The sequence below is a fragment of the Solanum dulcamara genome, chromosome 7 (genome assembly GCF_947179165.1).
Source record: "Solanum dulcamara chromosome 7, daSolDulc1.2, whole genome shotgun sequence".
In the NCBI taxonomy this organism is placed as follows: domain Eukaryota; kingdom Viridiplantae; phylum Streptophyta; class Magnoliopsida; order Solanales; family Solanaceae; genus Solanum; species Solanum dulcamara.
The window spans coordinates 923,137-951,075 of record NC_077243.1 but is presented as its reverse complement, the minus strand read 5'-3'; the positions used below and the strand labels follow the sequence as shown (position 1 = coordinate 951,075).

Genomic DNA, 27,939 nt, shown 5'->3' with positions numbered 1-27,939 from the left:
TGGGCGTTTGGAAGAGAATGATTTGGACCCTACGTATGAAAGTAGAATTGTTGAAAGTTCACGGGATAGCACAACATGACCAAAAGTTTATAACTAAGGCTAGCGACTTCAAATTAGAGTATTTTAGAATTAAAGTTTGAAATTATATTTCATGTATTTATTAATCCGGATTTTCATCGTGCAAAATTCATTAAAGAGGAAAAAATTCACTAGAAAGAGCTATGCTATTGACCGGACCCTTTTTTCTCATTTTGTTTGAAGCGTTAGGATTGAAATAATCAGGTGTAGTGCAAAATCTAAAAAAACAAAATTTTCAAATTCAAATAAAATAAATACATGAAAAATAACCTAATAAAATTTAGTCAGAAAAAAGAGGTTGACACTTGGCATGATTCATTTTTTTACCCCCTCTTATTGGGTGTGCACAACCCTTGATTTAGTTGGAAAACATTCTAAATTTACACATTTGCCTAAGTTATTCTCTAAATTAGTAGTAATACCTATAATTATTTTGTTAATACTAAATGTATATATTAACTTGTTATTAAAAAGAAGATTTCAGTTATTCTAGGTTGAATGTCTGCACACAAACTCAACGATAATAACGGTTAATCAATTGTTTCTTACTGCAAGTCTCATGTGGTCCTTGATTTCCTGGCTCTTTTGCACCTTCCCACTTTCATCACCCCAACATGCAAAAGAGGAGAAAAATAATTGTAATACTACGTAACAAAAAACCAGAAATCAACCAAACAAGTAGATTTCTATTGTTCTCTCTTAGTTAACAAATGAAAATTTACTTGGAAATTTTCATAACGGGGACGAATAAAATTTTCAAGAAATAACATGGACATTTTTCATGTTATGATCAAAACATGTCTTTTTTCCATTGTTTTCTTGATCAATTACCCCGTCACAATAATTTCGGTTTCCGATACTGATGCTTTGTTGAAGCTGAAACAATCATTTACAAATGCAGCTTCATTGGATTCTTGGAAACCTGGAACGGATCCCTGTGACAAAAATATTCGTTGGTTGGGTGTTTTCTGTCAGGAAAAAATGGTTACAGGACTTCTTCTTGGTAAAACGAATTTATCCGGTAATATAGACGTTGAGGCATTATCACAAATGCCTGGTCTGCGTACGCTTAGTTTTCAAAGCAATTCATTTTCGGGGCCAATTCCAGAATTCAATCGAATGGGTGCTTTGAAAGGTCTTTATTTGTCGGAAAATCAATTTTCTGGTGAAATTCCTTCAAATTACTTCGAAAAAATGCAGTCGTTGAAGAAGTTATGGCTCTCTGGCAACAAATTTAGTGGTGAAATTCCGTCATCATTGATGGAATTGCAATATCTCATTGAATTGCACCTGGAGAACAATCAGTTCTCAGGTCCAATACCGCCGGTCTCAAACCAGTCGACATTAGTAACACTCGATCTTTCTAACAATAACTTGACAGGGGAAATCCCTGTTACCTTGTCAAGATTCAATGAGAGTTCGTTTAAGGGGAATTCCGAGCTTTGTGGGGAGAAATTAGGCAAAGCTTGTACTCAGGCCACAAATAGCACCAGCAACACTAATAATAACACAAATAACGGAACTCATCAAAGTTCGGATAGTAATTCGAATAAAAACATCTCAATGTGGATCATGGTATCATCAATTGTTCTGTTATTGATCATGATCATAGTAATATACATCATATGTCGCTACCAACAAAATCATCGTGCTGCAATTGAAAGTTTTGAGGAGCCATCACTTGGGAGGCGAATTTCGAGTCATAGTAAGAAATCATTTGAATTAAGTCGACGTGGCAGCTCAATTAGAAAAGGGTCGATAGTGGGAAAACGTGTAGGAGATTTGATAATGGTGAATGATGATAAGGGTGAATTTGGTTTAGCAGATTTGATGAAAGCTGCTGCAGAGGTGTTAGGGAATGGACCATTGGGTTCTTCTTATAAGGCCATGATGTCAAATGGGTTGACAGTTGTGGTAAAGAGGATCAAAGAAATGAACAAGATTGGAAAAGATGGTTTTGATGCAGAGGTTAAACGTTTAGGAAGATTGAGACATAAAAATATTCTAACACTTTTGGCTTACCATCATCGCAAGGAAGAGAAGTTGTTTGTGTATGAGTACATTCCAAAAGGAAGTTTGCTGTACCTATTGCACGGTAAAGTACCTAGCTCTAAATTTATCAAGTCATAATAAAAATGCAGGGCTAAGGTTGTGTACAAATAACTCATTTTGTTAATTTTGCGCATGTGCGTAGAATAGGAGGCCAGAAGCCAAAAACTTCTACAAGTATTTCATATTATATTCTCCATGCTAATTAGTTGAGGACTTGAGGGGCTGATTTGAGTTATCCTCACCTCATGAATTAGTTATTGAGGTTTAATTAGGCCAAAGATTCATTTTCTTCGCGCTAGTTAATTTGTGCTTGATTACCTTGTGATACAAGTATTGCTTATGAAGTTTCCTGCTGCTTTATGAATGTTCACAGGTGAAAGAGGGCTGCCCCATGCTGAGCTCACCTGGCCAGTGCGTCTAAAAATTATACAAGGAGTAGCTCAAGGACTAAGTTATCTTCACACTGAACTTTCTTCTTCTGATTTGCCCCATGGTGATTTGAAATCGAGCAATATACTCATAAACACAGACCACGAGCCAATACTCACAGGTTACGGATTCTACTCCTTAATGAGCAACGCTCACGCAGTTCAAGCACTAATCGCGTTCAAGTCACCAGAGGCAGTACAAAATAACCAAGTTACACCCAAATGCGACGTTTATTGCCTTGGAATTGTGATTCTTGAGATAATAACAGGGAAGTTTCCGTCACAATATCTTAATACCAGTAAAGGAGGGATTGACATAGCACAATGGGTGAAATCCGCGATTGCTGAGGGAAGAGAAGTTGAATTATCTGATCCAGATATGACAGCAAGCGCGAAAGATTCAATGAGTTCAATTAAGGAGCTAATTCACATTGGTGCAGCATGTGTAGAGAGTAATCCACAACAGAGGATAAATGTTAGAGAAGTCATTAGAAGGATTGAAGAAATACAACAAAAAAACGGAGGAGGCCAAACAGGACAAACAATAACAACAACGCCTCAGTCTCAAACGGGACAAGCAATTGAGATAATGCCGTCTCCAGCTGAAATACAAGTTTCACAATCCTAACAAGGAACACCAAATCATTAGGAATTTTAGCAGACTCCGATAATTCAAGGATATTGCAGCTTCTCCTATGGTCATCAGACTAATGATAGTGTTTTTTCTTCTTTTTTTTTCCACTAGTTCTAGTACATATATTACTGACTAAGTTTTAGTTTCAGTTTCTGTATTTTTCTCTTCTTCCTTTTTTTCCTCTTTTAGATGCCCCATTATCTCCCCTTGTAGAACAAGAAATGAGAGGAGAAGTTGCGTCCTGTGGAGAGATGAAAGAGCTTAATTCTTGCTTTAGAATTGTATATGCAATACAATTTCCTGTTTCTACCATGTTGACTACTAACTCTTGTAGACCAAAAATTCCAAGTACAAAATACTATCATTGACCATGTTACATGGACAGTGAGGATTATGTAGTGGATTCAATTTGCTTGGGATTGAGGTGTAGTAATTGTTTAATGTCATGGTGTCTGACTAGCTTGTGCGACTAATTTCAAGGGACACCGTCATCTCCTACCAGCAATATGTACCAGGTAACTCTACCTATCAAGAGTAGGACAGATGAGAAAAAATTATTTTAAATCTGCTCATAGGTCTCAACCCACTTTATTAATCACTAGATCACAATCTTGGGTGCCATTATATGTTCATTTTTTCACACAATAAATAGAGAAATATGGAAGATCCAATCAGACAACTCTAACATAATGCAAACTCTGGTTGAATTGTAAACTCTTGGCCATTGGACTATAATCTTATGGGACAAAAGACTTGCAAAGTTCAGATGTTGGACTATAACCATTCAAAGGCCTTGTTTGAAGTGCTATAATGAAGTATTGGGCATTGGGCTTTAGCCTGAGAAAGCAAGAGTTTGCTCTTTATATATTTTTTTGGGAAAATTACCTAACTATACACCTTATATTACTATATTTACTATTATTCCCTATCATTTATAAAAATCTCAAAAATTCCTCTTTTTTTAATTCTCTCTCCAACTCACTGATACATCTCATTCCTTCTCTCCAACTATCCTAAATTCACGCCTAATTTGAAGCTCCATATACAACGGTTTCTTTTTGAATTTCAATTCATATTTTTCTGAAATTCAAATTTCTAAATAAGGTAATTCAATTTCTTCCTTCTCTAGAATCTCACTTCAATTCCATCTCCTTCGATTTTCCATTGATTTCAACTGTATATTTTTGTTGATTTTAATCTTCTATTCACTCATACATATGGAATCATATCCATCATTTAGTGTTGGTCTCACATAATTAAATCAAAATAAAAAAATTCTTGTTTCATCGGAGTCTGATTCTTCTGGTGAAGAGTATAAAGAGATTAGATCCAAGCATCTCAACGATCCATTAATTATGGATACTTTACATACAAAATCAAAATCTCAAATTGCAAAGTCGAAATTTATAGTTCAGCAATCACCTCAAAAAGCAGAGGAGAAAGTCGAAGGTGTTACAACACGACCTAATTTTTCAAAGATATGAATTATTCAAATATATCAGACCTTAATGCAGCGAATAAATGCATCAGACTATATGTATCAGATATCTTTTAACCATATCTGATATAGTCTATATGTATCAGATTTCTTTTCTTGTATTTTTAAGTGTTGATAAACATTTCATATGTTGATACATAGGTTTCTAATAAGGTTTTTGCTATTATGTACATGACACATAAGGTCTTCAATTTTTTACGATTTTTCTAATACATAAAGTTTAATACTTGATACATAGATTTTTCTGATACATAAGGTTTAATACTTGATACATAAATTTTTTTGATACATAAGGTTTAATGCTTGATACATAAATTTTTCTGATACATAAGGTTTAATGCTTGATACATAATTTTTTCTGATACATAAGGTTTAATGCTTGATACATAAATTTTTTTGATACATAAGGTTTAACGCTTGATACATAAATTTTTCTGATACATAAGGTTTAACGCTTGATACATAAATTTTTCTGATACATAATGTTTAATGCTTGATACATAAATTTTTCTGATACATAAGATTTAATGCTTGATACATATATTTTTCTGATACATAATGTTTAATGCTTGATACATAAATATTTCTGATACATAAGGTCACTTTTGTATCATATATTCTAATGTATCAAACTCATATGCTCTGTTTTTTGAATTTCAGAAAACGTGACTCAACACTCATTAAATGTGAAGCTGCAGCAGAGATAAGCATTAAGCAGGAGCTTTGGTTCTCCATTCAGTTATATATCCAAGCATCGGAAGGGGAAATTAAATAGGATTCCTCTTCATCGTCTTCCATCGGCGAGACAGTCACCTCCGCCGCCATTCCGCCAATAATCCTATGCTTTGTTTTTTAATTTTTTTAAGTCCCTCATAACTGTTACGCTTTGTATGAGTTAATTCCCTTATTTAGCTAAGTAATTGATTGAAAGAAGAAAACTTAACTTGATTTAAGTTACCTTTCCATAAATAAATCAACAACATTAATTATTATGTACACAAAACGTGATGTATCAGAAACACCACTAATGTATCAGAAATCTGAGAAAAATTAGGGAAATCGGGTAATTTAAGAAAAAGTAGGGATAAGTTGTAATTGGACTTTTTCACTATGAAATTTAGGTAAAGTACCCTATTTTTGTTTCTTTTCTACTTCTTCCTTTTAAACTCCCGACGCCCTGAAAGTTATGCAATTTTATATGTCTTGTTTGCAAGGGGTAGTCATTACATTTATTAAAAGAATTTTTACATAAATAAATGAACTCTTTTAGATTAATAATTATTCTTTTCAGAGTATTTTTTTTATTACGGTCTATAACATATTTATTTTAATTAATAATTAAAATCATCTCATTACCCCCCCCCTCTCTCTCTGCCCCCTTTCTGCTTGCTGCTTCTTTTTTTTTCCTATCTATTTTTTTCTCTTTCTCTTTCTCCTTTTTTTAAAAATAATAATTAATTATTCTAATTTAAAATTAATTTTAAATAGTACTCAAATGTTTGAAATTTACATATAATACTTATAATATCTTTGTATTAAAAATATTTTAATTATATATTCACCATATTTATTGAAAGATGCATATAATATGCATCATAAATTGATTTCAAAATATATAATAATTATTGTTTATTTTTTCTTCTATTAATGGTGCTAAAATATATTATTGCATTATGAATATTTTAGTTATATATTCACCGCGTGCATTAAAATATGCCTATAATATATTGAATTCAAAATCTATTATAATTATTTTTTATTTTTTCTCTTATTAACAGAATATATTATTGTATTAAAGATATTTTAGTTATATATTCACTACATGTATTGAAACATGCCTATAATACATTGAATTTCAAACTATTATAATTATTTTTTGTTTTTTTCTCTTATTAACGTAATATATTATTGTATTAAAAATATTTTAGTTATATATTCACCATGTGCATTGAAACAGGCCTATAATGTTCATAATATATTGAATTAAAAAAATATTATAATTATTTTTAAAATTTTTCTCTTATTAATAGTGCTAAAATATATTATTGTATTAAAAATATTTTAGTTATATATTCATCACGTGCATTGAAACATGCCTATAATATAATATTTTGAATTTAAAATTTATTATAATTATTTTTTTCTTATTAACGGAATATATTATTGTATTAAAAATATTTTAGTTATATATTCACCACGTGCATTGAAACATGCCTATAATATAATATTTTGGGTAAAAAAAGTACTGCTATTTTTGATAAAATTAAAACATCTACTAAAACTCGTAATTAATGCTATATATTATTTTATTTAAGTGAGAGAAAAAAAAGAGAGAGGGGGAAGAAAGAGAAATTTATTTTTATTCTTTTTTTACTATTTTGGGTAAAAAAGTACTGCTATTTTTTATAAAATTAAAACATCTACTAAAATTCGTAATTAATGCTATATATTATTTTATTTAAGTAAATGAGTCTTTATTAAAGGCCGAACCTATAGATAGACTCCTGAACTTGGTTGATTTTTTCTCTCAGCACCTCAACTATGTTGTTTTCTTATTGAACTCATGAACCATACATAATTTGTACATTTTAAACATTCATTGCTGACATTGCATAAAACTTTTTATTACATTTGAAGAGCGCGTGAAAATGATTTTAAGGGGCTGATATAGAATCTATTTTGAGATGTAAGAGACTAATGTAGAATTCATTAAACGTGTTATCACGTTTGAAGAGCACATGAAAAAGAAGACCATTACATCCCAAAATGGATTCCACATCAGCCCCTTTAAATTCTTTTCACGCGCTCTTCAAACGTGATAAAACATTTTATGCAATGCCAGTAATGAATGTTTAAAATGTACAAATTATGTATGATTTAGGGGTTCAATAAGAAGGCAGCATAGTTAATGTGACTGAGAGGAAAAACCAACCAAGTTCAATGGTCTATCTATGTGTTCAGCCTTTATTAAAACATAAATTCAAGGAAGAATCTCTTAAAAGCGTCGCTAAATTTCATTTAGATATTTGAATTACAACATGTTCCCATTGAGCACATGAAAACATAATAAAGTGTTTCTTTTAGGCACTTTTGACTCAATCTTTTTATTCATTTTCCCAAGCACTCATTACGTAAACAAGTTAATCACTTAATTCATGCCGGCCCTTTAATTTAATTAGCCGAAACTACTTATATCAAAACTAAAGTTTCAACCAAACCATGATAAATAATCTCACGATTATTATCTTCATCTCTCGTACCAATCGACCCCGTAGAACTAATGAAATGTGTGGATGTCCCATTGGCGATGAACGTGACGTCACTGATGATATGTGAATTACACATTACAGCTGGAGATGAAAGAACCAAAAAATGTCCACACATCAAGGTCTTTTTTTCTAGTCTGGCAAACAACAATATCCCACCTTATGTAATAAAGGCATTACATTACATTACACATATTAATTTGTGAATATACATAGGAAACTGTAAGAAAGTACAACAAATTGTGTTTCCAGAAGCTGTTTGAATACAGAACCAAACACGTTGGTTTTTGAAAACATATGAGCTGTATTTTGAGCTGAACGCCACAACACTAAATTATACATAAACAAATTTTGGAGTTTACAAATTGATCCATTAAACAAATTGAACTTACTACTTTGTGGAGTACTAGTATAATATTATTTCCATAGAATTAATCCAAAGTCCAACTTGCTTATTGCAGCACTCGTGTGATACTGACTTGCTTTAATTTGCTGCATAGATTGCTTGCCAGCTATGAAACAGCTTTTAATTTGCTGCACACATAAATTTGGATCATTGAATTGAGAAGTGAGTGCACCAAAGTACAATTCCTTCCATATGCATTTTAAATAATATTGCTTGCATTTCACACATACAAAAATAAGAAATTCCAGCTTTAAGAATTGTCTCACATGCACGCTTGCGAGTGTTCTTCCGATACTCGAAAGGGTGTTTACTGGAGCAGCTTAACGAGATGTGGTTTCAATTTCTGCTAAGTTTACGAATTCAAAATTTAAAAGTTGTATAAGTTATGTGCTATCGAAAGAACTAATACTGAATGTATTTTTGTTTTTCACATATTTATATGTAAAATTCAACATTGAAACATCCCAATTCAATACCCATACATAATTGATAAATAGTAAAGTAGCTACCATGTGACCAGAAGATCGTAAGGCTGCGTACAATTATTATTTTTTGGTTTGTTATTTTGTGTTTATATGTGTAAGAATTGTTGTTTATCGTGCGAGCGTGCACGCACGTGAATGCACACAGTCCGTACGTAGATAAGTTGACTTCATTAAATTGTTCATTTAGTTTTCTCTAATTAATTTTGGGTTTTGCCTTTCTACGTGTCTGCCCAATTAGGTCATATTTTATGGGGGATAAGATTACAGATAGTTAATTTCATTTAAAAATATAAATAGTAAGATAAAATAATTTAAAAACTAAACTAATATTCATAATTAAATATAAAATAGAATAGTTTCTCTTTTTATTTCAAAATTATTATTTTTATTCCACCCATCAAACAATACATCTGCAGGTTTCTCCTTAAGCCGCCATTTACTCTTCATATATGGTAGTACAACATCAACACCAATCGTACACAAAAAGCACGCAACTTCGTCACATTTTGAAGCAGTCAATATTTGTGTAATTTCTTGTCAACAAATTGCTACATTTTCGAAACTTAAGTCAACAAGAGTGCATTGTGTTATAAGAATAACTTAAAATTTGGTAAGTTTTTCAACTTATTGATTATTGGAAAACTCAATTACTCTTGAAAAATAAATTGCTTCATCAATTATTGATATGTCTTTATTTTAAATATTTTGATATCTAACAAAAAAATATTTGATATTCAATTAATTAAAATATATATACTTGATCATTTTAGCTTATGCATATTCATAAATATATCATAACTAGTAAAATTATCCATGCTTCGCGCTATATAATTAGCATAAGTAAATTTATAAAATATTTACAAGCTTACTTATAAAATGAACTCAGACATATTATCTCTCTCCTTTTTTTTGTGACAAAATAAACGTATAAAAATAACACATTTTAATGTTAAATCATAAAACTACTTTACGTAGCACATATCATTCTAGGTAATTTATAGTTAATTATATTTTACTAATAAAGTTTATTGAAATTTATCTAATTGAGAAAAGAAATACTTGTTAAATTACTATTCATTTTAAAACTGTTGATTACGCAAAATACATATAAATTTCTGCTAGATATATTTTGAGACGTTGAATTCTATACCCTAATAAAATACAAACTTTTTTATTAGCAATTTAAACATGAAAGAAACACCACCTCCTACCCTTGCAACACAAATTTCAAGACTAGTGTGCTAAAGACTTACTTTTGGAGGTATTATTTTGTGTTGTAAGGAAACAAAATACCATAATAAGCGACAAAAGATGTATAAATTATATATTAATAAACAATTTTAATTTAAAACTTGAAATATAACATAGGAATGGATCAAGAAAAAAGTAGTTGAAGCTTATCTTGAGGAAGCATTCGTACTTATTTTCACAAGAATGGGAAAGCCTTTCTGATCATGTCTTTTCCAAAATGTTTGACTACTGTTCTTTGTCACTTTTTATTTTAATTTTTAGAAATCTTCTGTAAAATTGCCTCTACTCAGAGCACAATTTTTTCTTAAAATTACACGACTATCAACCTCTCACATGTAAAAAAAATAAATCATTATTCCAAGTAAAGCAACACATGACTATGTATAATCAATAGTAATGTAACATACATATAGCAGTTAAAAACTTCATAAATAAACTGGAGCTTCTGGTTGAAATGAATACATAAGAAAAAGGCTGCAAAAACCTGAAGCAATTTGACTGATTATTTACTTGTAAAATTGACAAACGTTAACATTTAAAAATAAATATAACTCTTTTATCGAGTACTGATAATAAGAATGACGGATTCAAAAATTTTATATCATGAATGCTGAACTATATTTAGTTTGAAAACAACTATATAGAGTGGGTGCTCATTTAATATATTTCAATGAATTACTATATTTTATACATAAATAATAGTATTTGTCACAAAAATGAATGGGTGCTTAAGCATTCATAGTTCATAACATAAGTCCGCTGCTGGTTAATAACATCTCCTGTCATTATCGTCTTGAATTACAAAATATAACTCTTTTACCAAATATTATTAATAACATCTCCTATTATTATCATCTCGAATTGCAAATACTACGAAAATAATTTTATTCATAAACTTGCTCATTTGTTGCTTCTAATTTTCTGTTGGCATCATCTTCTGACTCATACTGAACAAACACAAAATTTTTTGTGATTCGAATATTTGATATTCTACCATATGCCTAAAATGCTTCTCTCTCCTTTGTTGAAGAATATGCGTAGATATATTAGAGTTTCATTAGGCGTTCATTGTACCATTATTTTTTTTGTGAAACCTCTGCTTTTACAGACATAAGAACCAATTGGAAAGAGACCCCAAAAGCCCATGTACGTCTTCAAACTTTCGCTACAGCATATAACGTTCGTCAGGTGAAGAAAAGATCAAAGTAAATGTATGAGTTTTGCAGCGACATCGATCCCGATCTTCTCTACGAATGTGTAATTGTGCCTTTGGTTTATGAATTGGTATCACTGCATATAGGTGTTATCTAGTGGCTACTTTTTCTATTAGTAGCATTGTATGGGGAGGAGTAGCGAGTTTCGATAATTTCTTTGAAATACGATAGAATTTTATTGTAGATGAGACATCTTTTTTTAATTTTTAAAAAGGCTAAAATTTGATTAAAATTGATAAATACAAATCCTGACTTTAGAAATATGCCACATCACCGACCTAAGATTCTCTTTTATATCTATGAGATTATAATTATTCTATCACTTAATTATTCATATACATATTATACTTATATTATCACCCATAATCGACAATAATATGGTTATAACAATATTTCAAACATAACATATTTTCTATATAAAATATAATAAGGGCCAATTTTTTTTTAAAAATAATTTAAGATTAAATGTATGTTATCGAATATAGTCTAATTTATTCAGACAAAACACCTAAGAAGAACTTTTAATCCGAGAAATTGTGATAACAGTACAGTAATTAATCTTCTTAATACTATATTATTACCACTACAGATATTGATAAATTAATTAATTCAGTTTGTAATATTCATCGGCTTCCATTTTTGATTCTTCAGTTTTCTTCATATTTATAGTTTCTCTGCATCTTCTTCACCAAAAAGCTCGAATCCCTTTTCTTTTTTTTTCCTTTTCCAGATTCTGAATTTCAAAATTGGATTCTTATCGATGGAAGCACCAGAAAACGACGCCGTAGGGTTTGAGTCAGCTGAGAAAATAATTCTCCGGTGGGATTCTACGGTGTTGGAAGAAGCTAGAGAGAAGATGATATTTGACAGCCATCGTGACGAGATCGATCGTTATTTGCAAGCCGTCGATGAAATCCAACGGTCAATGGAGTCCACAACACTCTCCGACGACCAGGATAAAGCCAATAGTGCGATCCAGATCGCCATGGCTCGGCTTGAGGACGAGTTTCGCAACATACTCATAGCTCATACAAGTGCAATCGAGGCTGAATCGTTAACTGACCCTAGTCCATCTTCAGTCCACTCCGGCGAATTCCAGTTGCCTGAAGAAGACTACCACGATATTCCTACGGACGATGATTCGTTCACCAAAGAGTTGGAGCATCAAGAGAGTAGCAGCAGCAGCTATCGATCTACCAACAGCATCCGCGAAGTTGATCTCATGCCTTCCGTAGCAATATATGATCTCCAGAGTATCGCCGAGCGAATGATTTCCGCTGGATATCTCCGGGAATGTATTCAGGTCTATGGTAGTGTACGGAAGTCCGCTGTGGATTCGAGCTTCCGCAAGCTTGGAATAGAGAAACTCAGCATCGGAGATATTCAGAGACTTGATTGGGAGACTCTGGAAACAAAGATCCGAAGATGGATACGAGCTGCCAAAGTATGCGTTCGCATACTCTTCGCTAGCGAGAAGAAACTATGTGAGCAAATCTTCGAGGGTTTGGGCACGGCGACTGATGATGCTTGCTTTATGGAGACTATTAAAGGACCAGCGATACAGCTGTTCAATTTTGCAGAAGCCATTAGCATTAGCCGGCGATCGCCTGAGAAGTTGTTTAAGATATTGGATCTTCACGATGCTTTATCCGATTTACTGCCTGATATTGAAATTGTTTTCGAGTCAAAATCTTCAGAATCAATTAGAGTTCAAGCAGTAGAGATATTGTCTAGGTTAGGGGAGGCTGCTAGAGGGATATTGTCGGAATTTGAGAACGCAGTGCTCCGCGAACCTTCGAGGGTCCCTGTTCCGGGAGGGACAATTCATCCCTTAACTAGGTATGTCATGAACTATATAAGTCTAATTTCGGACTATAAGCAGACAATGGGTGAATTGATTGTTTCACAGCCGTCAACGGGATCAAGGTATTCAAGTGATCCTAACACCCCTGATATGGACTTTGGGGAGCTAGAAGGGCAGACGCCATTGTCACTTCATTTGATTTGGATTATTGTCATTTTGCAGTTCAATTTGGAAGGTAAGTCTAAGCACTATAGAGATACCTCTTTGGCTCATTTATTCATGATGAACAATGTCCATTATATTGTTCATAAGACTAAAGGGTCACCTGAGTTGGGGGAAATGATTGTAGATGATTACTTGAGAAAATTAACGGGGAAATTTAGACAAGCTGCTACCAGTTACCAGAGAGCAACCTGGGTGAGGGTTTTACATTGTTTGAGAGATGAGGGACTACATGTGAGTGGCAGTTTTTCATCGGGGGTGTCCAAGAGTGCATTGAGAGAGCGTTTCAAGATGTTCAACGCCTTGTTTGAAGAGGTGCACAGGACTCAGTCCACATGGTTGATACCAGATACACAGCTCAGGGAGGAGCTGCGCATTTCCATATCGGAAAAGTTGATTCCTGCCTATAGATCATTTCTTGGACGGTTCCGGAGCCATATAGAAAGCGGAAGGCATCCAGAAAATTATATCAAGTATTCTGTGGAGGACCTAGAGAATGCTGTCTTGGATTTCTTTGAGGGGTATGCTGTGTCACAGCACCTGAGGAGAAGATCTCAGTGAAAGAATATTAGTTTCTACAATTAGTACTTTAGGACATTCTTTGAATTTTTTCCATGGAGTCATTCAGGGGCTGAGGTTATGGCATTCTGGTATTTCTCGAGTTTGTGCTTTCATTTGTAGTGTTCCAGGGAGATGGGCTGCTGAAAACTTCGGGGAAGATCAGCTGTATCTATCGAGAAGGGTCAGTGCCTCCTGCCTCTGGATGCTCTGCCCTGTAAGCATGTTGTTGTTGTATTTCTTCCATACTTTTAGACTTTATTTCAATTTGTCCATATCTGAACTGTTGTATTGGTTACTTTCTTGTAATTTTATCATAATCATGATTTTGTTAACTTGAGTCCAGAATTTTGTTTAGCTTGGATGACTTGAAATTTAGCAATAGTTGCTTACTGCTGTCTTTTTATTGTTTTAAGTCTGTCTTTCTCAGTGAAATGAAACAATTGTCCGTGAATTTTTCAATTTTTACACTGGAAATTTGTGGGACTGTTTAATATATGACAATGCTGATTCCTTTGAGTGTTTATTGTTAGTTTGTACTTATTTTGTTTTCTCAGCTAAGACGACTGATGCAGTGGTGCTTGTTTAGCTGTCTTGGGTAAAAGCTAAGAACTAGTTCTGTTGACATGATTATCTGAATCATGTTATGGTTGAACTGGACATGTATCACGAAAGTTGTTCTTGTAAGCTAGAAATTGAACTCCCCATTTGCTACACTGTCATGATAGAAGTGGTTAATCTGTGCTTACAAGCAACAAGGAGCATCTGATTAATCCGGTAGATTTAATGCAGCAGATTCATGCAATCCTTGTTGTTTGTCCTCCAAATGTTTGATCTTTACAGGCCTTCTGGTTGAAACTTTGATGTTTGCTGCATCTGATGGTCAGAACTTACAAGGTGTGCCTTCCAATGTTACATATCTTTTTGCTACCTCTTCACTCACCATGTACTCCCTGTTTCTAATGTATCAGTTTCCAACATATGATGGCATTACATAAAGAAAAAGAACAAAGTCATGGTTGCACAATCATTTTTGTGGAGATGCAAGAGATTTTCTGCCCTAGTCGAGTTAGTATTGTTAATATCTTGCACTTGGGTTTTTTAGCTATTCATTACACATGCTAGCTTGTTGGTATGTTTCCCTATAGGATCTTGAATCCTTGTGTATTCTCAAATGTGGTTATTTGTGTCTTTTTCAATACCCTGGAAAACTTGATCGTTAAATTTGGTGCGATGGTTCCTTATCTGCCTTCTATTTGACATCTATTCCTATTCAATTCACGTGGGTCCTTATTTGTCTATTTAGAAAAGAGCCTAGTGTTCCATTTTTGAATGAGCTCCAAGGGTCACAATGGACCCAAAGGGGGGAAAAAGGGAAGGATCAGCTAAGTATGGATTTTGGGATAACATCCCTGAATGTTCCATTGGGAATCAAACATCCATAATATAAGGAGTGTGCCTTTCTGGTTAACCTCTGGACTTTAGGGATTTGTGAAATTTGGTCAATTATTTCTTCTCTCGTTTATAAGAACACAACAACTACGCCTCAATCCCTAACTAATATAGATCTTTACTAACATGACTAAACATATTCCCAACTAATTAGTATTGTCTATTTTGATCTTTTTATTTTATGGATTCCAAGAGATTGTAGGTCTTTCGATGCAACTTTCTTTCACGTGATTTTAGGTCTATCTTATCTTTTAATCCAAATGGGAAAGAAAGTAGTACTAAACCCACTACGTACCACACCATCGGGTGGCTCGCCCGAATGCTGAGTCTTTCTTTGCCGTCAATTCGACAACGTCGTCACCTGCAAGATAAGGCAAAAAACGTCGACTTTACTAAACGTTTTTCAATTATTACTTGCTGGGGTGGAGCCCATTTCATTTTACCAAGTTCAATGTTAGGCAGAGCCGTTTCATGGGCGGGGGCTCCTTCACATGCATGAACTAATGCAACTGGAGGTCGACGCCAACATAACCACATATTATTCTTGTTGTGTACTACGCGAACATTCTGGTAAATGTGCTCGTCTTTAATATTGTTTTATCTTTGCATAGCCACGCATCTATATTGATATCCGCATCTTTGGACACTTAACTTGTAAATGAACGACTTTAGTGATTCAACATTCACTTACGTATAACATTGTCTATCTTATATATGTTCTCTCCATTCAATCACGCTACTTACCTTTGAGCTGTATCATTCAACTATGATAAACTAATGTAACTTAATGCAAACGCCGAGTACACGTAAGTTTTATATGTTTGAGACTCCAATGAGATGAGAAGTCATATCTTTGCCACGTAATCATGTTACCTTCAAGGGCTAATTAATACAAATGGGGCTGTAGAGGCTAAATATCAACTAGCAAATCCAAGTCAAAAATCAACATCGACGACTTCCATTTTAGAATTGAATTGGAAAATGACCACGTCTTTGAATACTCAATTTTCTTTTTATTCCCAAATCAGGGACCCACTAGACGTCGACCTCAAATATAATTTCCAATTTATTGAAGCCATTTCTTCTGATAAATTGGAAAAGCTTATGCAACTTAAGGTCAATTCCTAGGTACATTTCTTTCATTCTTAGGTGAATCCACAAAAAAATGGAGTAACAGGTGAATGCTGGAGGATTCAAGTTCTAAATGGTTGAGAACAAAACCCTTTTAAGTATAAAAATAGTTGCAAGAGAGATCATATAAGATAAATGAACATTACTTTTAAAAAACAACTACAAATTAGCCTTCTCCTGATTAAACTTCTTACTTTTTATACAGAGAGGTTACATGATTCTAACAACAATTTACTCAAGAGACGGTACCTTTCCTTACCATACTATAAAAAGCTGTGCCTTGCTTTACTCTGTCTTGTCTTCTACATCGTCGCCATTAGATAATTCATTGTTACCCAGTGTTGGCCTCACTTCTGGTTGGCTTCTAACATCCTTTGGCAGCAGAGGGGAGGGCTTTATGAGTGTCAATGTAGCGTCCTTGTCGAACTCTTCACCATCATCGGAGTAGGCATATCTGTTGTGTACGCATATAAAATAAACCAATGAGTGTTGAGATTTGCGTCTGAGATTTTTGTATCCCAGCTATTATTGTAAGTAAGACCCGCTATTATAATATTTTGACTTTCGGTTTGAAAGTTTTCCAAGCACAGGAAAAGATAACAAATAAAGGTTTGGATTCCAAATAACACTTTAATTAAGTGAACATGTGGCGTGGATACCCCCTGTTCAGAGGCAGATATGATGAAATGATAAGAACTAGAAGTGTAAGAATAGTGCATCAAGAGCTTTTATCGTAATTATTATTCTACAGCCAGACTCTGAGAACTCTGTAAAATGCATAGACATAAATAATACGGTGGAAGCTGGGAAATACCTCATGGAGTTTTGAGATGGTGCCCAAAGAACGCAGATGATGCAAAGGAGAGAGAAAGATAGCACTTGCCAGAAGGCAGGAATAATCCAGGCATTTTGCCATCGCTCATTGTACACATCAGTGGACTTGAAGTACAGCTGCCAAAAGGGGAGTAAATAGTTAATGCTTTGTGCTATAATATAATATCAGGAACAGTTGAGAAATTAAGAACCCATTCTCTTGAAGGTAATACATGGTGTGGCACAACCTAAGTTGAATCTGAATTGAGTTGAGGCAAATGACAAACTAAGAATCACTTGCCCAAGTTCCGTTCTTGACTAGTAAAAAATAAACTAAGGAAAAAAACAATTGATTTATGATGATTTGACACATATGCGGCCTAAAACATATGAAAATGAATAACAGAATGATTGCACCTCAACATTAAAAAGGCCTAATTATGCTTCTACTTTCCGTATTATTGGAAATTTAGGTCCCCTTTACAGAAAATTGGATTGCAGGCCAAATTTGGTGGATTATAATCTATACATGTTCCCTTTTTTGGTGTCAAGTAATTCTGCAAAGTTAGTCCTGTTCACATCAAGCAGACCAGCCGACAATAAGGTCCTTAGAACCACTTCCCTTTATTAAGTCGAACTCTTCGAACATGCAACAAAGATACTTGACAGAAGTAACTAAAAGAAAGAACTAGCCACATCATGTAGAAATAAAATTACCTCATAGCACGTCCATCCAACAGATACAACAACAGCTACAGCCAATGCATTTGTGAACTTGCGATAAATGTCTAATTTGGCCAACAACCTTCTAGCCTGTCAGATCCCAATTGCAGCAACCGAATTAGCACTAATGGAATCTAAATTGAGTTATACTAATAATTGAATGACGTGATATCAAGATCAACCCCAGCCCCAAACACCCCAAGATAAGGAAAGAAAAGGTTTTCCTTTATTGCAAGAATTAGGCACTACACCCAACAAAAACCCACCACTACACCTTTTTGAACGAACTTCATGATTGCAATAATATGTCACACAACATAGAGCTACTTAGTTTAATAGACACAAGTATATTAACATCAACTCAAATGGTAAGAATGTGAACTTCCATCACCTATAGATCTCTGCCCACACAGTAAGACCTGAGGCAAGTAAGAAATAGAGAAACAAAAAGATTCTCTAAACAAGCAATCGGCAAACAAATGAAATCAAAGTGATAAATAGAACCCACCAATTTACCTGAAGCTTATTCAAAGTTGCCGACAAGGAGGTGAATATCCAAAGGATAAAGAAAGCATCCAAGAATGCCACAGGAAGTACAAAAAACAACCTTTCTTTTCCTGAGAAATCACTGACAGCACCAACATTTTCTACCAGCTCAAGCACTTCAGAAGCCAAAAAGAATGTTCCTCCAAGCAAAAGGACCTTTGATGTGAGACCACCCAGAGTAGGTCTAACAACACCGTAGCCCATAGAGACTATCAGAATGACCAAACGTGAAATTGTGCGCTTTACTGTACCAAAGGTCACAGACCATACAGTGGTACCAGTGGGCCTGACTCCAGTTTCATTGAATTCAGCATAGTCAAAGTACCAAAAGGCCATTTCAAGCATGCCCAGTGTTATAACGAGTGTAATACAATTTTGTAAAGGAATAACTTCTCTCCAGAATCTTGCATACTGCGAAAACCAAAAGATCCCAAGTAACACGAATGCAAGAGACATGAACCCATAGAAGTTCATAAGGGGAGCCATTCTACCAGGTAGGTAACCAGTAGGATTCTTCCATATGGTTTTCCCTTCAACAGTAATTTCCTTAAGATTTGGTTCACAGTGAATAAAATACACGTTATACATTCCAGTTTTTGTAATGGGGATTGATCTTGACTGCAGTGCTACATCAACTTCATCAATGCTGAATGAGGCACTAAAAACTTTAGGCCATCCGGGATTATTAGTAGATGGGCGGTGAATGATTTGCCCTTGTGTACAAACTCCAAGTTTTGCAAGATCAGCTGTGCAACAAATAGCTCTTTGGCCACCATAAGCAGAGCCCCCAATTAACTCTCGATCATCCACCTCAAAAACAATTGCATGAATTGGATCTGAGCTGAAGTTTGAGAATTCTTTTGGCCTCCGAAATACAATCTTTTCAAACCTGTTGAAAATGTGAGAGGTCATAAAGTTTACAGACTCCCACGCACGAAACTGGGAAAAAACTGAACGGACATACTCATTTCCAGAGTCTGGCATGAATTAGAAAATGCATAAGAACAAGCTCATTAATTTCCATGGAGCATGAATTTTAAATAGAAAAAACGCAAAAGTTAATCGAAATACAAAGCCATTGGATCATCTATATGAATCTTCTATATCAACCTGACTCTATTCGGCCTAAACTAAGTACGAACTACTTAATATTGTGAGAAAGCAAAATTCATTTATCTTGTTTCACCCAACGATGGATTTCATAAATAAGCTTCATATAAAAAAAAAAAATTGACCTTTATGGTTGAAGTACGATTGCTTTTAGCAGCTTTAATAGTAGTGTCCGGAACCGAAAATGTTTCTAAGGACTATTTATATTTAATTAGCATGTTTTTACAACCTATCTATAATCATTAGTAACAGATTAATATTACAATTTAATTACTTTTTTTTATATATAAATTTACTTTGTTTTCAAGGTCTAATATGTCAATTTTTCACCAATTCTAGATTAATGCTTTATTTATATATTCTTCTATGATTTTTTTCATCACTTCAAAGTTTTTAGTCTTCTATAAATACTTATTAGTAAAGAAAAAACTCTTATTATTCTTAATAAGATATATATATTTCTTTGTACACTTGTTATATGTATGTATCCAAAAGGATGGCTTTTTTTTAACCTAATAAAAACATTTTAAGAAGTGTAATAAAGAACACAATTATAGTGAGAGATCAAAAGTTGGTTAATTGAATTTAAAATTATTTCGGGTTATTAAAAAAGTATAGACGAAGAGAAAATGGTCAAAAGGAGTTTAATATTTTTTTAATTTTTTATTTCTTACTTACACAAATTTTAATGTTCTCAAGTAAGTCTTAATATGATTAACAAAAGAGATATTAAATTAATAGTGCATAAAAGAAATATATTGTAGAATATGATGAAGTATATATAAATATTATAATCAATATATTTTTAGTTGGGGGTGGAAAACAGGGTGGGGTTGGGGATGGCGTGGGGGGGCTACCTTTGTAAGTCGCACCACAGGATGCGACTTGCTGTAACGGTGGTTTAACCATCGTTACCTGACAGATTGGAAGACGCACCCTGTGGTGCGTTTTACCCCCTTTGGTTTTCATAATATATTTGATCACCATTTTGGAATTTTTGCAAAAAAAAAAGTTGCCCTTTCAGCTCCGGACTCCTAAATTTTGGCTTTTTGGTAATGGATCACATAAGACTTAGAGAATATTACTAACTAGGTAACTACACATAACCGAATTGAGCAGGGTAACATTGATGGTTGAGCTAGGTATGTTTTTAGCAGCGGAAAACCAACGAAAATTTAGCTTCAATTGTAGCGGTACATTTTAGGCTTTCGCTGATGAATCACATTCGATTTAGAGAATCCTTCTAAACTTGAAACTTAGCTCCCATTTGGGAGATTTTGAAGTTGAAAGTTGAAACTTGAAAATTTGAATTTTTGTAGTTGAGATTTTGGAATTTGAAGTTTCTTTTGGACATGCATTTTACTAAAAAATTGAAAGTTTTGCCAATGGAAGTCCTAAAAGCTGTCCAGAGTCCCAAAACCTTTTTGGAAACATGAAAATATTTGAACATCAGATTTTCTATATATGATAAAATTTCACGTCCCAACAGATATTTGAAGATAAATTTTCAAAAACTACTCTCAAAATCTATGTCCAAACGCTAGCTAGGTAACTACACATATCCTAATTGAGGAGAACAACACTAGTAGCTTTACTATCCAAGTAAAACAAGACAAATAACTCTGATCCTCACAATTTAACCTAAACACATACCGTCATTTATAATTAACACAATTTTCAGAACAGATCTCGATATAAATAGCTAAAAACAGTTAGCAAATGACTGGAGAGAGAGAGAGAGAAAGAGTAAAATTACCGAATGAACGAGTCTGTGTTAGAAGAATAGGAAGGAGATTCAGAGAGGTTAGAGACAGAGGAGTAAATTCCTTCGCTACCTCCGTGAACCACAAACGCGTTACCCTTGCTCACGAATTTATCCCCATTGTAGTCATGCACTGAAGCTTCTGTCATCTGGAGCAGCCATAACCAGAGTAGAAATAGTACTCCTGAAGCTCCAATTGACTTCAACGACAGCATTTGCACAATTGAGAGATCAGCTAATGTAAGTGAGAGAGTAGTAGATCTGCTGTTGCTCAAGTAGAAGCAATAGGAAGACCCACCACCGGAGAGAGATTGGACCCACCGGCTTCTTCGTTTTTCTAATAAAAAAGACTCGTTTAATTGAGGTAAGATTGTGTAATGTGCACGCCGGGAAAAAATTGTTTATTCTTCACTTACATTTAAATAGAAGAAAATGTGGCTTTTTAAAAATAGTTTTTAACTTAAAACACTATCAAACAATATATTATATTAAATTTTATGCGTAACAAGTAAGAATGACTAAATTGATATAGCAAACAGTGTTCCATAAAGGAGATTAGGAATTAATTTTTTTTGCTAACCTTTTTTTTGTCGAACTCACTGCAATAAATTTAGCTAATACAATTTATATTTTTTTAATTATGTTTTTCTTTCTATAATTTGCGAGTTGAATTTAGCTAATGAACACCTGATGATCAGCAGTCGCAGATTTTCCTGAAAGTTCAAAATTATAGGAACCAAACGGTTAGCTCGGTGTCAAAGTGATTATCATCAATATTAATTGTCACTTGTCCCGTACTCCATTTTACCACGTACTACTATACCTCAGAATTGATGATATGGATACACTAAGTCGTTGTCGGTGCATGCTTTTTCTTCAGTTTGTACTTGCTGGAATTTACCGGTATCATTACGGAACATGCTGACAAGAAAAAAAAAAGACTAATTATAATATGGCGATATTCTTTTTAAAACAGATTTAAGAAAAATCACTCAAAATGAGACGGACGGACGACAACTCTATGTTGTTGATTTTAGACGGGGCCAGACTTTCACTTTTTTTCCCAATAAATTTACCACAAGTTCAATCGTATGTCAAATCAGTATAAACCATAAATATACCTAAAAATAAAGAGGGTAAGATCTGAGCAATGCGCTTAATTAAATAGTTACACGTAATTAACGAAACTACGCAGCAGTAATTGTTATCTGAAAAGGCAAATACCAAACCCCCCATCTCACAGCATATACAGAGTCTACCATAAAACTAAAGTTCCTCCAGACTAGCATAAAAAGGAAATGGATGAACTCAAGACTTGTTTTACCATCTTTATGATCCACCACTGTCCGTACCATCACCATGTCTAATACCAGTAAACTTTACTCGAACATCATAATAGAAATATCAATTATGGTGCAGATGTTACAATGAACAGTTTATGTAACAGAATACAAGAGAAAAGAGGAATCCCAGAAAACACCACACAGCAACTGCGATAATATTTGCAGAAGACATGGCATTAGCTCAAGCAACAGGAAACCTCAATCCATATCGAGGAATTCCATCCTCTTTCTCATTGAGCCTTTAAGATCTGTGGCGTCCCTTTCTGCTTTCTGCGCCTGATAGATGGGTATGATATGCATTAGAAACAATCAGAAGTCTCAATAAGAAATGTAGCAAATACAATGATGACCATACAAGAAGCATCATATAAATTGGTCCGGGTCCTCCATTCTATAATGTTTACCAGTCTTACACTAACTAATACTAACATCTTCCCTTACCTATGACTAAATAAATTGGTCAACCATCAACTAATGATTGGCCTCGTGTTAATCATGATTTTGCACTTGAAAGGATAGATGTATAAACTAGAAAGATGGAAATGTTATCTCTTTATAAAGGTATGAAAACATGTACACATAAAGATAAAAGTAATATACAACATACATTCTATTAAGGAGGATTAATGTTTTTTCTTCAGCTTTATAATTTCTGTGTGTGTTTCAAACGGGGAAAAGCTAGCTACATACTGTATTTCACGTAAAAGCTTATCCTTTTCTTTTTGACTAAGGATTAATTTCATTGCTAAAGGGGCATGTAAAAGCTTAACCTTTTGCAACTTCATACCTTCTTTTCCAATCCCCACCCCCATTTTTCAAAAATTAACTTTTCATCCCTAAATTTCCAAAACTTCGTAAAATACCGTCTGCTTTTTTTTTTCCTTCCTACTAAATTTTCACCAATTTTCAGATATAGTCTTTCCTATATAAGTTGCCCCACACCCCAAACTTCACAAGTCATGCTCCTGCAACAAGTCCATTAAGAATCTGTAGTAGTGAAACTAATAATAACAGGATCTTACCCTTCTTATCTCAGCTTGTGAAACACATGTCATATGGGGAGGAAGTTCCTCCTTATCTACATCCTGACCAATCATTACAGCATTGTATAAGCCAGAGGGTATAAGATTATGGGGATAGCAAAGAACTTTTTGTATTGAGAGAGAAAGCAAGACATACCAGTTCACCAATTAACACAACATTTTCCCCACGTATAATATAAAGACCTAATGGGATATCACAATACAGATCACCAACAATAGCACGCTCACATGCACTTTCAAGAACAGCATTAGCTACAAATGAGAGATGGAATTTTTGTCAGGTGGTTAACTGCTGCCGTGAAATAGAAAGTAATGAAAGGAGAAACCTACCAAATTGGTCAAAAGAACGAAGTATTCCTAAAAGCTTTCGCCCATCTCGCAACAGCACAAGAAGTTTCTCTGTGAAGGATAATAAGTCAACTCAGAAAAGCAAGAAATAAATCCAGTAAATCTATAAACAGGTCTAGTTATTGCTATTATCTATGAGCACATGGACTTGTATAAAAAAAATTAGCGCCCCAATTATTTCTTTTAGTAACAAGCACCCCATGTACTATAACATTAGCTCCTATATTCCATGCATTAACTAAATGCTCAAGAGCCGGACACAACTAATTCTTTAGTTTACAGGAACATGCCTCTACGGTAGAATAAGTAGCATCATAGCTACCTATAGAAGGTATAAGGATCACATATACCTGTAATAATTGTGGTTTCTATCATTCAAGCAGCCAAGATGAGAACACGAGAGTACAAGAAAAAAGGGTGAAAATCAATTTTTTTTCTAACGGTGGTGTCTACGACAGCTTGCTCTCCACCTCAACTATTCAACCAGGTACTTGCTTCTACCTCCCACTAGTACAACCATTGGGTAACTCTACTCACCGAGACTTAAATAGATGGATAAAAATCACCTAACATTTTTTGTTTCTATTAGATTTTGAACCTTGGTCTCCAAGGTTTGCACACATTTTATTGACCTAATCACACTCTTGGGTGCAAAAAACCATATTGTAAACCACGTATTTCAACAATTTGCATAAATGTCAAGATTACCCTCAACAAGACTTTCTAAGAAAGTTGATTGTTGAATAAGGTAGGCTTTCAAGCACAAGTGACAAGCCCCTTGTATAATTGAGTGCTTGACTGCAACTTTTTTCCTTAGGGAAAAAGAAAAGGTTGCACTCAAGCACCCAAATATACAAGTGGCTTAAGCTTGCCTGCAACTTTCTTTTATCTAGAAGTGTGCAAAAATCGAATCGACCAATAAATCAAATCGAAAAAAATGCTATTGATTTATTGCTATTGGGTTATTGAGTTAACGGAATTTTAATGGTTTTATTAAAAAAAAATATCAAGTTATCAGTTTGGTTTGTTAATATTGAATTATTGGGTAAATCGATAACTCATTAAGAACGTAATAATTTACTATTCTACCCCTACATAAATATTAAATATTAATATCAGTACCTTACTGGTTACTTCTTTTGTCCTTTAGCCTTTAATTCACACGTCACAACTTCACATTATACAAACCGTCAAAACCTAAAGTAAGAACCCTATTCCTCTTGATTGCTCTTTGGTAAACCAGTAAACCTATTCATGTGGGACAGCGACGGCGACAGTTTGCAACAACAACAGTGAGGGTTAGGCAATGGCTAGGGTTGTGAATTGTGAGTATTTGATATCTTTTTATTACACCAAAGAAATCTCGCACTAAATGAGTAATTTGATTACTCCCTTTTCTGATTTCACCACTTCTCTAATATCTACCTTTTTCTGATTCTCCTCTTCTCCATACCCAATTCCTCAGAAAATATAAATTTGCCGGTAAATAGTGTACCCGAGCCGAATCAAACACCCCAATTGGGATAAATCTAATGAGAATTTGATTATTTTCCTTAAGAAACTATTTTTCCTTTTGAGTTGTCAATAGAAACACAATTAATTATGAACCTTTTGTGGCTCTTTGACCCATGCAGCAGTAGAAAAGATCTATTCTACCTTAAAAGAAGGAACTACTACTCTTCCCTCACAACATATGATCTTCTCAATCGGTAAAAATCTGCACTTCAGTCATTATGGAGTATATATGGGATATTACCCATAAAGCACATCTACAGGGAAGGCAACATGGTTGCAGATGGCTTAGCAAAGCAAGCTTGCATGATGAAGACTTCTAAAGGCTTAAAAGTCTATGATTTCCTCCATCTTTTGTATTAACAACTTTTGAGAAAGACTACTCGTAGTAAAAATAAGAGATACTCCCTCCCTTTCAATTTGTTTGTCTTAACTTCCTTTTTAATCCGTTTCAAAAGAATGTTTTTTTTTTTTGGCAACTTCTTAATTCTAGGTTTCCACATGGCATGTTTAATGACACGAGATTAAAGAACATTTTGGTAGATTCTAAGTATCTTTGGTTAAAGACTACAAGATTCAAAAAATCTTCTTTACTTTCTTAAACTTCCGCGTCAAGTCAAAATCATACAAATAAATTGAAGCGGGGGAGTATTATCTTTTGAACCCAATAAAAGATGTGCACTTTCTACTTTTTTTCACAATGCAACATCTTCTAGTATTCTCTTTCCCGATAATTTAAAAATAGTTACCTCTCTGTTTAACGCTGAGGTACTACTATTGGAGTTCAGGAATTCCCACGAGATTACAAGATATAAACAGACAACGATATGTGTTCAATTAAAATAAATAAGAGGAAAATCATCCAATACTAAACATCCTAAAAGAACCTTGCAAGCCTATCAAGACTAGATTTTGAACAACAAACTAGTACAAAACTTTAATAGCAACATATAGAGCTTTCTTTAACGTATAATTGATAAAGAAAGGAAGAAAAACTCACTGTCAAGATAACTTGCAAGAGAAGTGGAGGTATAGATATCTTCTGGACTTGCCCAAGACATTGATTTGCTTACAATTTAACGTTTTCGGTATCCCAAAATTCACCGAAACTTCTTCAGATTTCAATTCAATTTGCATTGGCAGCTCCAGTTACCCGCTCTATAGTGCCCTAACAAAAGCTTCACCGCTTCACTGAGAACATGTAAATTGAAATCCTAATTTTACCACTAAATCAAGAATTAGAAAAACTCCAAAATCCTAAATCCAAGATTTGTTGACTTTTGGTTGCTGAGATCGGGAGGAACCCTAAATTCGGCCTATCCCCAAAATTTGGGGAGTCATTCGATCTACTGCTCTTTCTGATTCTTATTTTTGAGAACAAATTAATTTTCTGCCCAGTTATTTATAGTTAACCCCTTGAAATATGATAGTATCTCTTATGTGGCCTCTCACTTTTTACTTTTTCGCCTTATTCAAGTCCTTTCTCTTCTTTTTCTTTTTCCCTTTTGTTAATCAAAACATTGTCATCCTATAAGATTTATTGATTTTCAATATTAGTGTATTAATTAAATACAAGAATAAAATGATGATAGAATTAATGAATTTATTGATGTTTAACTGAATGAAGATCCATGTGATATACATTTTCTTTATATATGAATGGTAATCAATACTACTTGAAACGTACAGAAAATTATGAGAGTATGTATGATTTAGATATTAAAATTGATTTAATTGTCTACATAAGTAATTGAATATTTCTTTAAAAAATATGACTTTGGAGCAACGACAAAAATAGTCTTTGGATAACCTATATGTAATGAGTTCGAGCTGTGAAATCAATCACTCTACTTGCATTAAGGTGGGTTATTTATGTCAGGGTGCAGGCCTTCTTCAAACCTTGTGTAAATACGTAATGCTTAGTAGATTAGATTGCCTTTTTTTTTCTTTACTTTCAAAATTAATCACCTACATTTAACAATAGACTAATGTTGATTAATGAGAGATTTCTTTTTATATTAAAGTTAAAATTAACATTAAATTTATCAAATAAGATACATATACAGGAAGCTTGTACCTGAGTCTTACCTTCTTTTACAATGGATAAAAGTATGACATTGGTATTATATAGAAAGAACTTTAATATTCCGAGGTTTTATCTTTCATGACATGTAATGGGTTGGTACAATCCAACCCTAAAATGCTAGTAAGTTAAATGAGTTAGAACAAGTTGACCTTTTTAAATAAAGGACTTATAAAA

The 27,939-nt window shown here is 33.7% G+C and overlaps 4 protein-coding genes across 4 annotated transcripts; 2 read left to right on the top strand and 2 right to left on the bottom strand.

Annotated features, from left to right (window-relative positions):
• Nucleotides 1-846: 846 nt before the first annotated feature.
• LOC129896000 (pollen receptor-like kinase 3) lies at nucleotides 847-3,523 on the top strand. The gene is made up of 2 exons (XM_055971808.1): nucleotides 847-2,173; nucleotides 2,504-3,523. Exons 1-2 carry the CDS (start codon nucleotides 847-849, stop codon nucleotides 3,184-3,186), a joined length of 2,010 nt encoding a protein of 669 aa, XP_055827783.1. The 3' UTR covers nucleotides 3,187-3,523.
• An 8,396-nt stretch (nucleotides 3,524-11,919) lies between these two features.
• Nucleotides 11,920-15,120, top strand: LOC129895604 (exocyst complex component EXO70A1-like). The gene has a single exon (XM_055971332.1). It carries the CDS (start codon nucleotides 12,073-12,075, stop codon nucleotides 13,897-13,899), a length of 1,827 nt encoding a protein of 608 aa, XP_055827307.1. The 5' UTR covers nucleotides 11,920-12,072; the 3' UTR covers nucleotides 13,900-15,120.
• A 1,486-nt stretch (nucleotides 15,121-16,606) lies between these two features.
• LOC129894152 (uncharacterized) lies at nucleotides 16,607-21,820 on the bottom strand. Its single transcript, XM_055969694.1, has 5 exons — nucleotides 21,428-21,820; nucleotides 18,532-19,450; nucleotides 18,010-18,105; nucleotides 17,294-17,430; nucleotides 16,607-16,933 (listed from the first exon to the last, which is right to left on the bottom strand). The coding sequence occupies exons 1-5, from the start codon at nucleotides 21,646-21,648 to the stop codon at nucleotides 16,765-16,767; spliced, it is 1,542 nt and encodes a 513-aa protein (XP_055825669.1). The 5' UTR covers nucleotides 21,649-21,820; the 3' UTR covers nucleotides 16,607-16,764.
• Nucleotides 21,821-22,577: 757 nt separating this feature from the next.
• Nucleotides 22,578-27,054, bottom strand: LOC129894153 (sm-like protein LSM1B). The gene is made up of 5 exons (XM_055969695.1): nucleotides 26,680-27,054; nucleotides 24,150-24,218; nucleotides 23,956-24,071; nucleotides 23,799-23,861; nucleotides 22,578-23,052 (listed from the first exon to the last, which is right to left on the bottom strand). Exons 1-5 carry the CDS (start codon nucleotides 26,738-26,740, stop codon nucleotides 22,975-22,977), a joined length of 387 nt encoding a protein of 128 aa, XP_055825670.1. The 5' UTR covers nucleotides 26,741-27,054; the 3' UTR covers nucleotides 22,578-22,974.
• Between the last annotated feature and the right edge of the window lie 885 nt (nucleotides 27,055-27,939).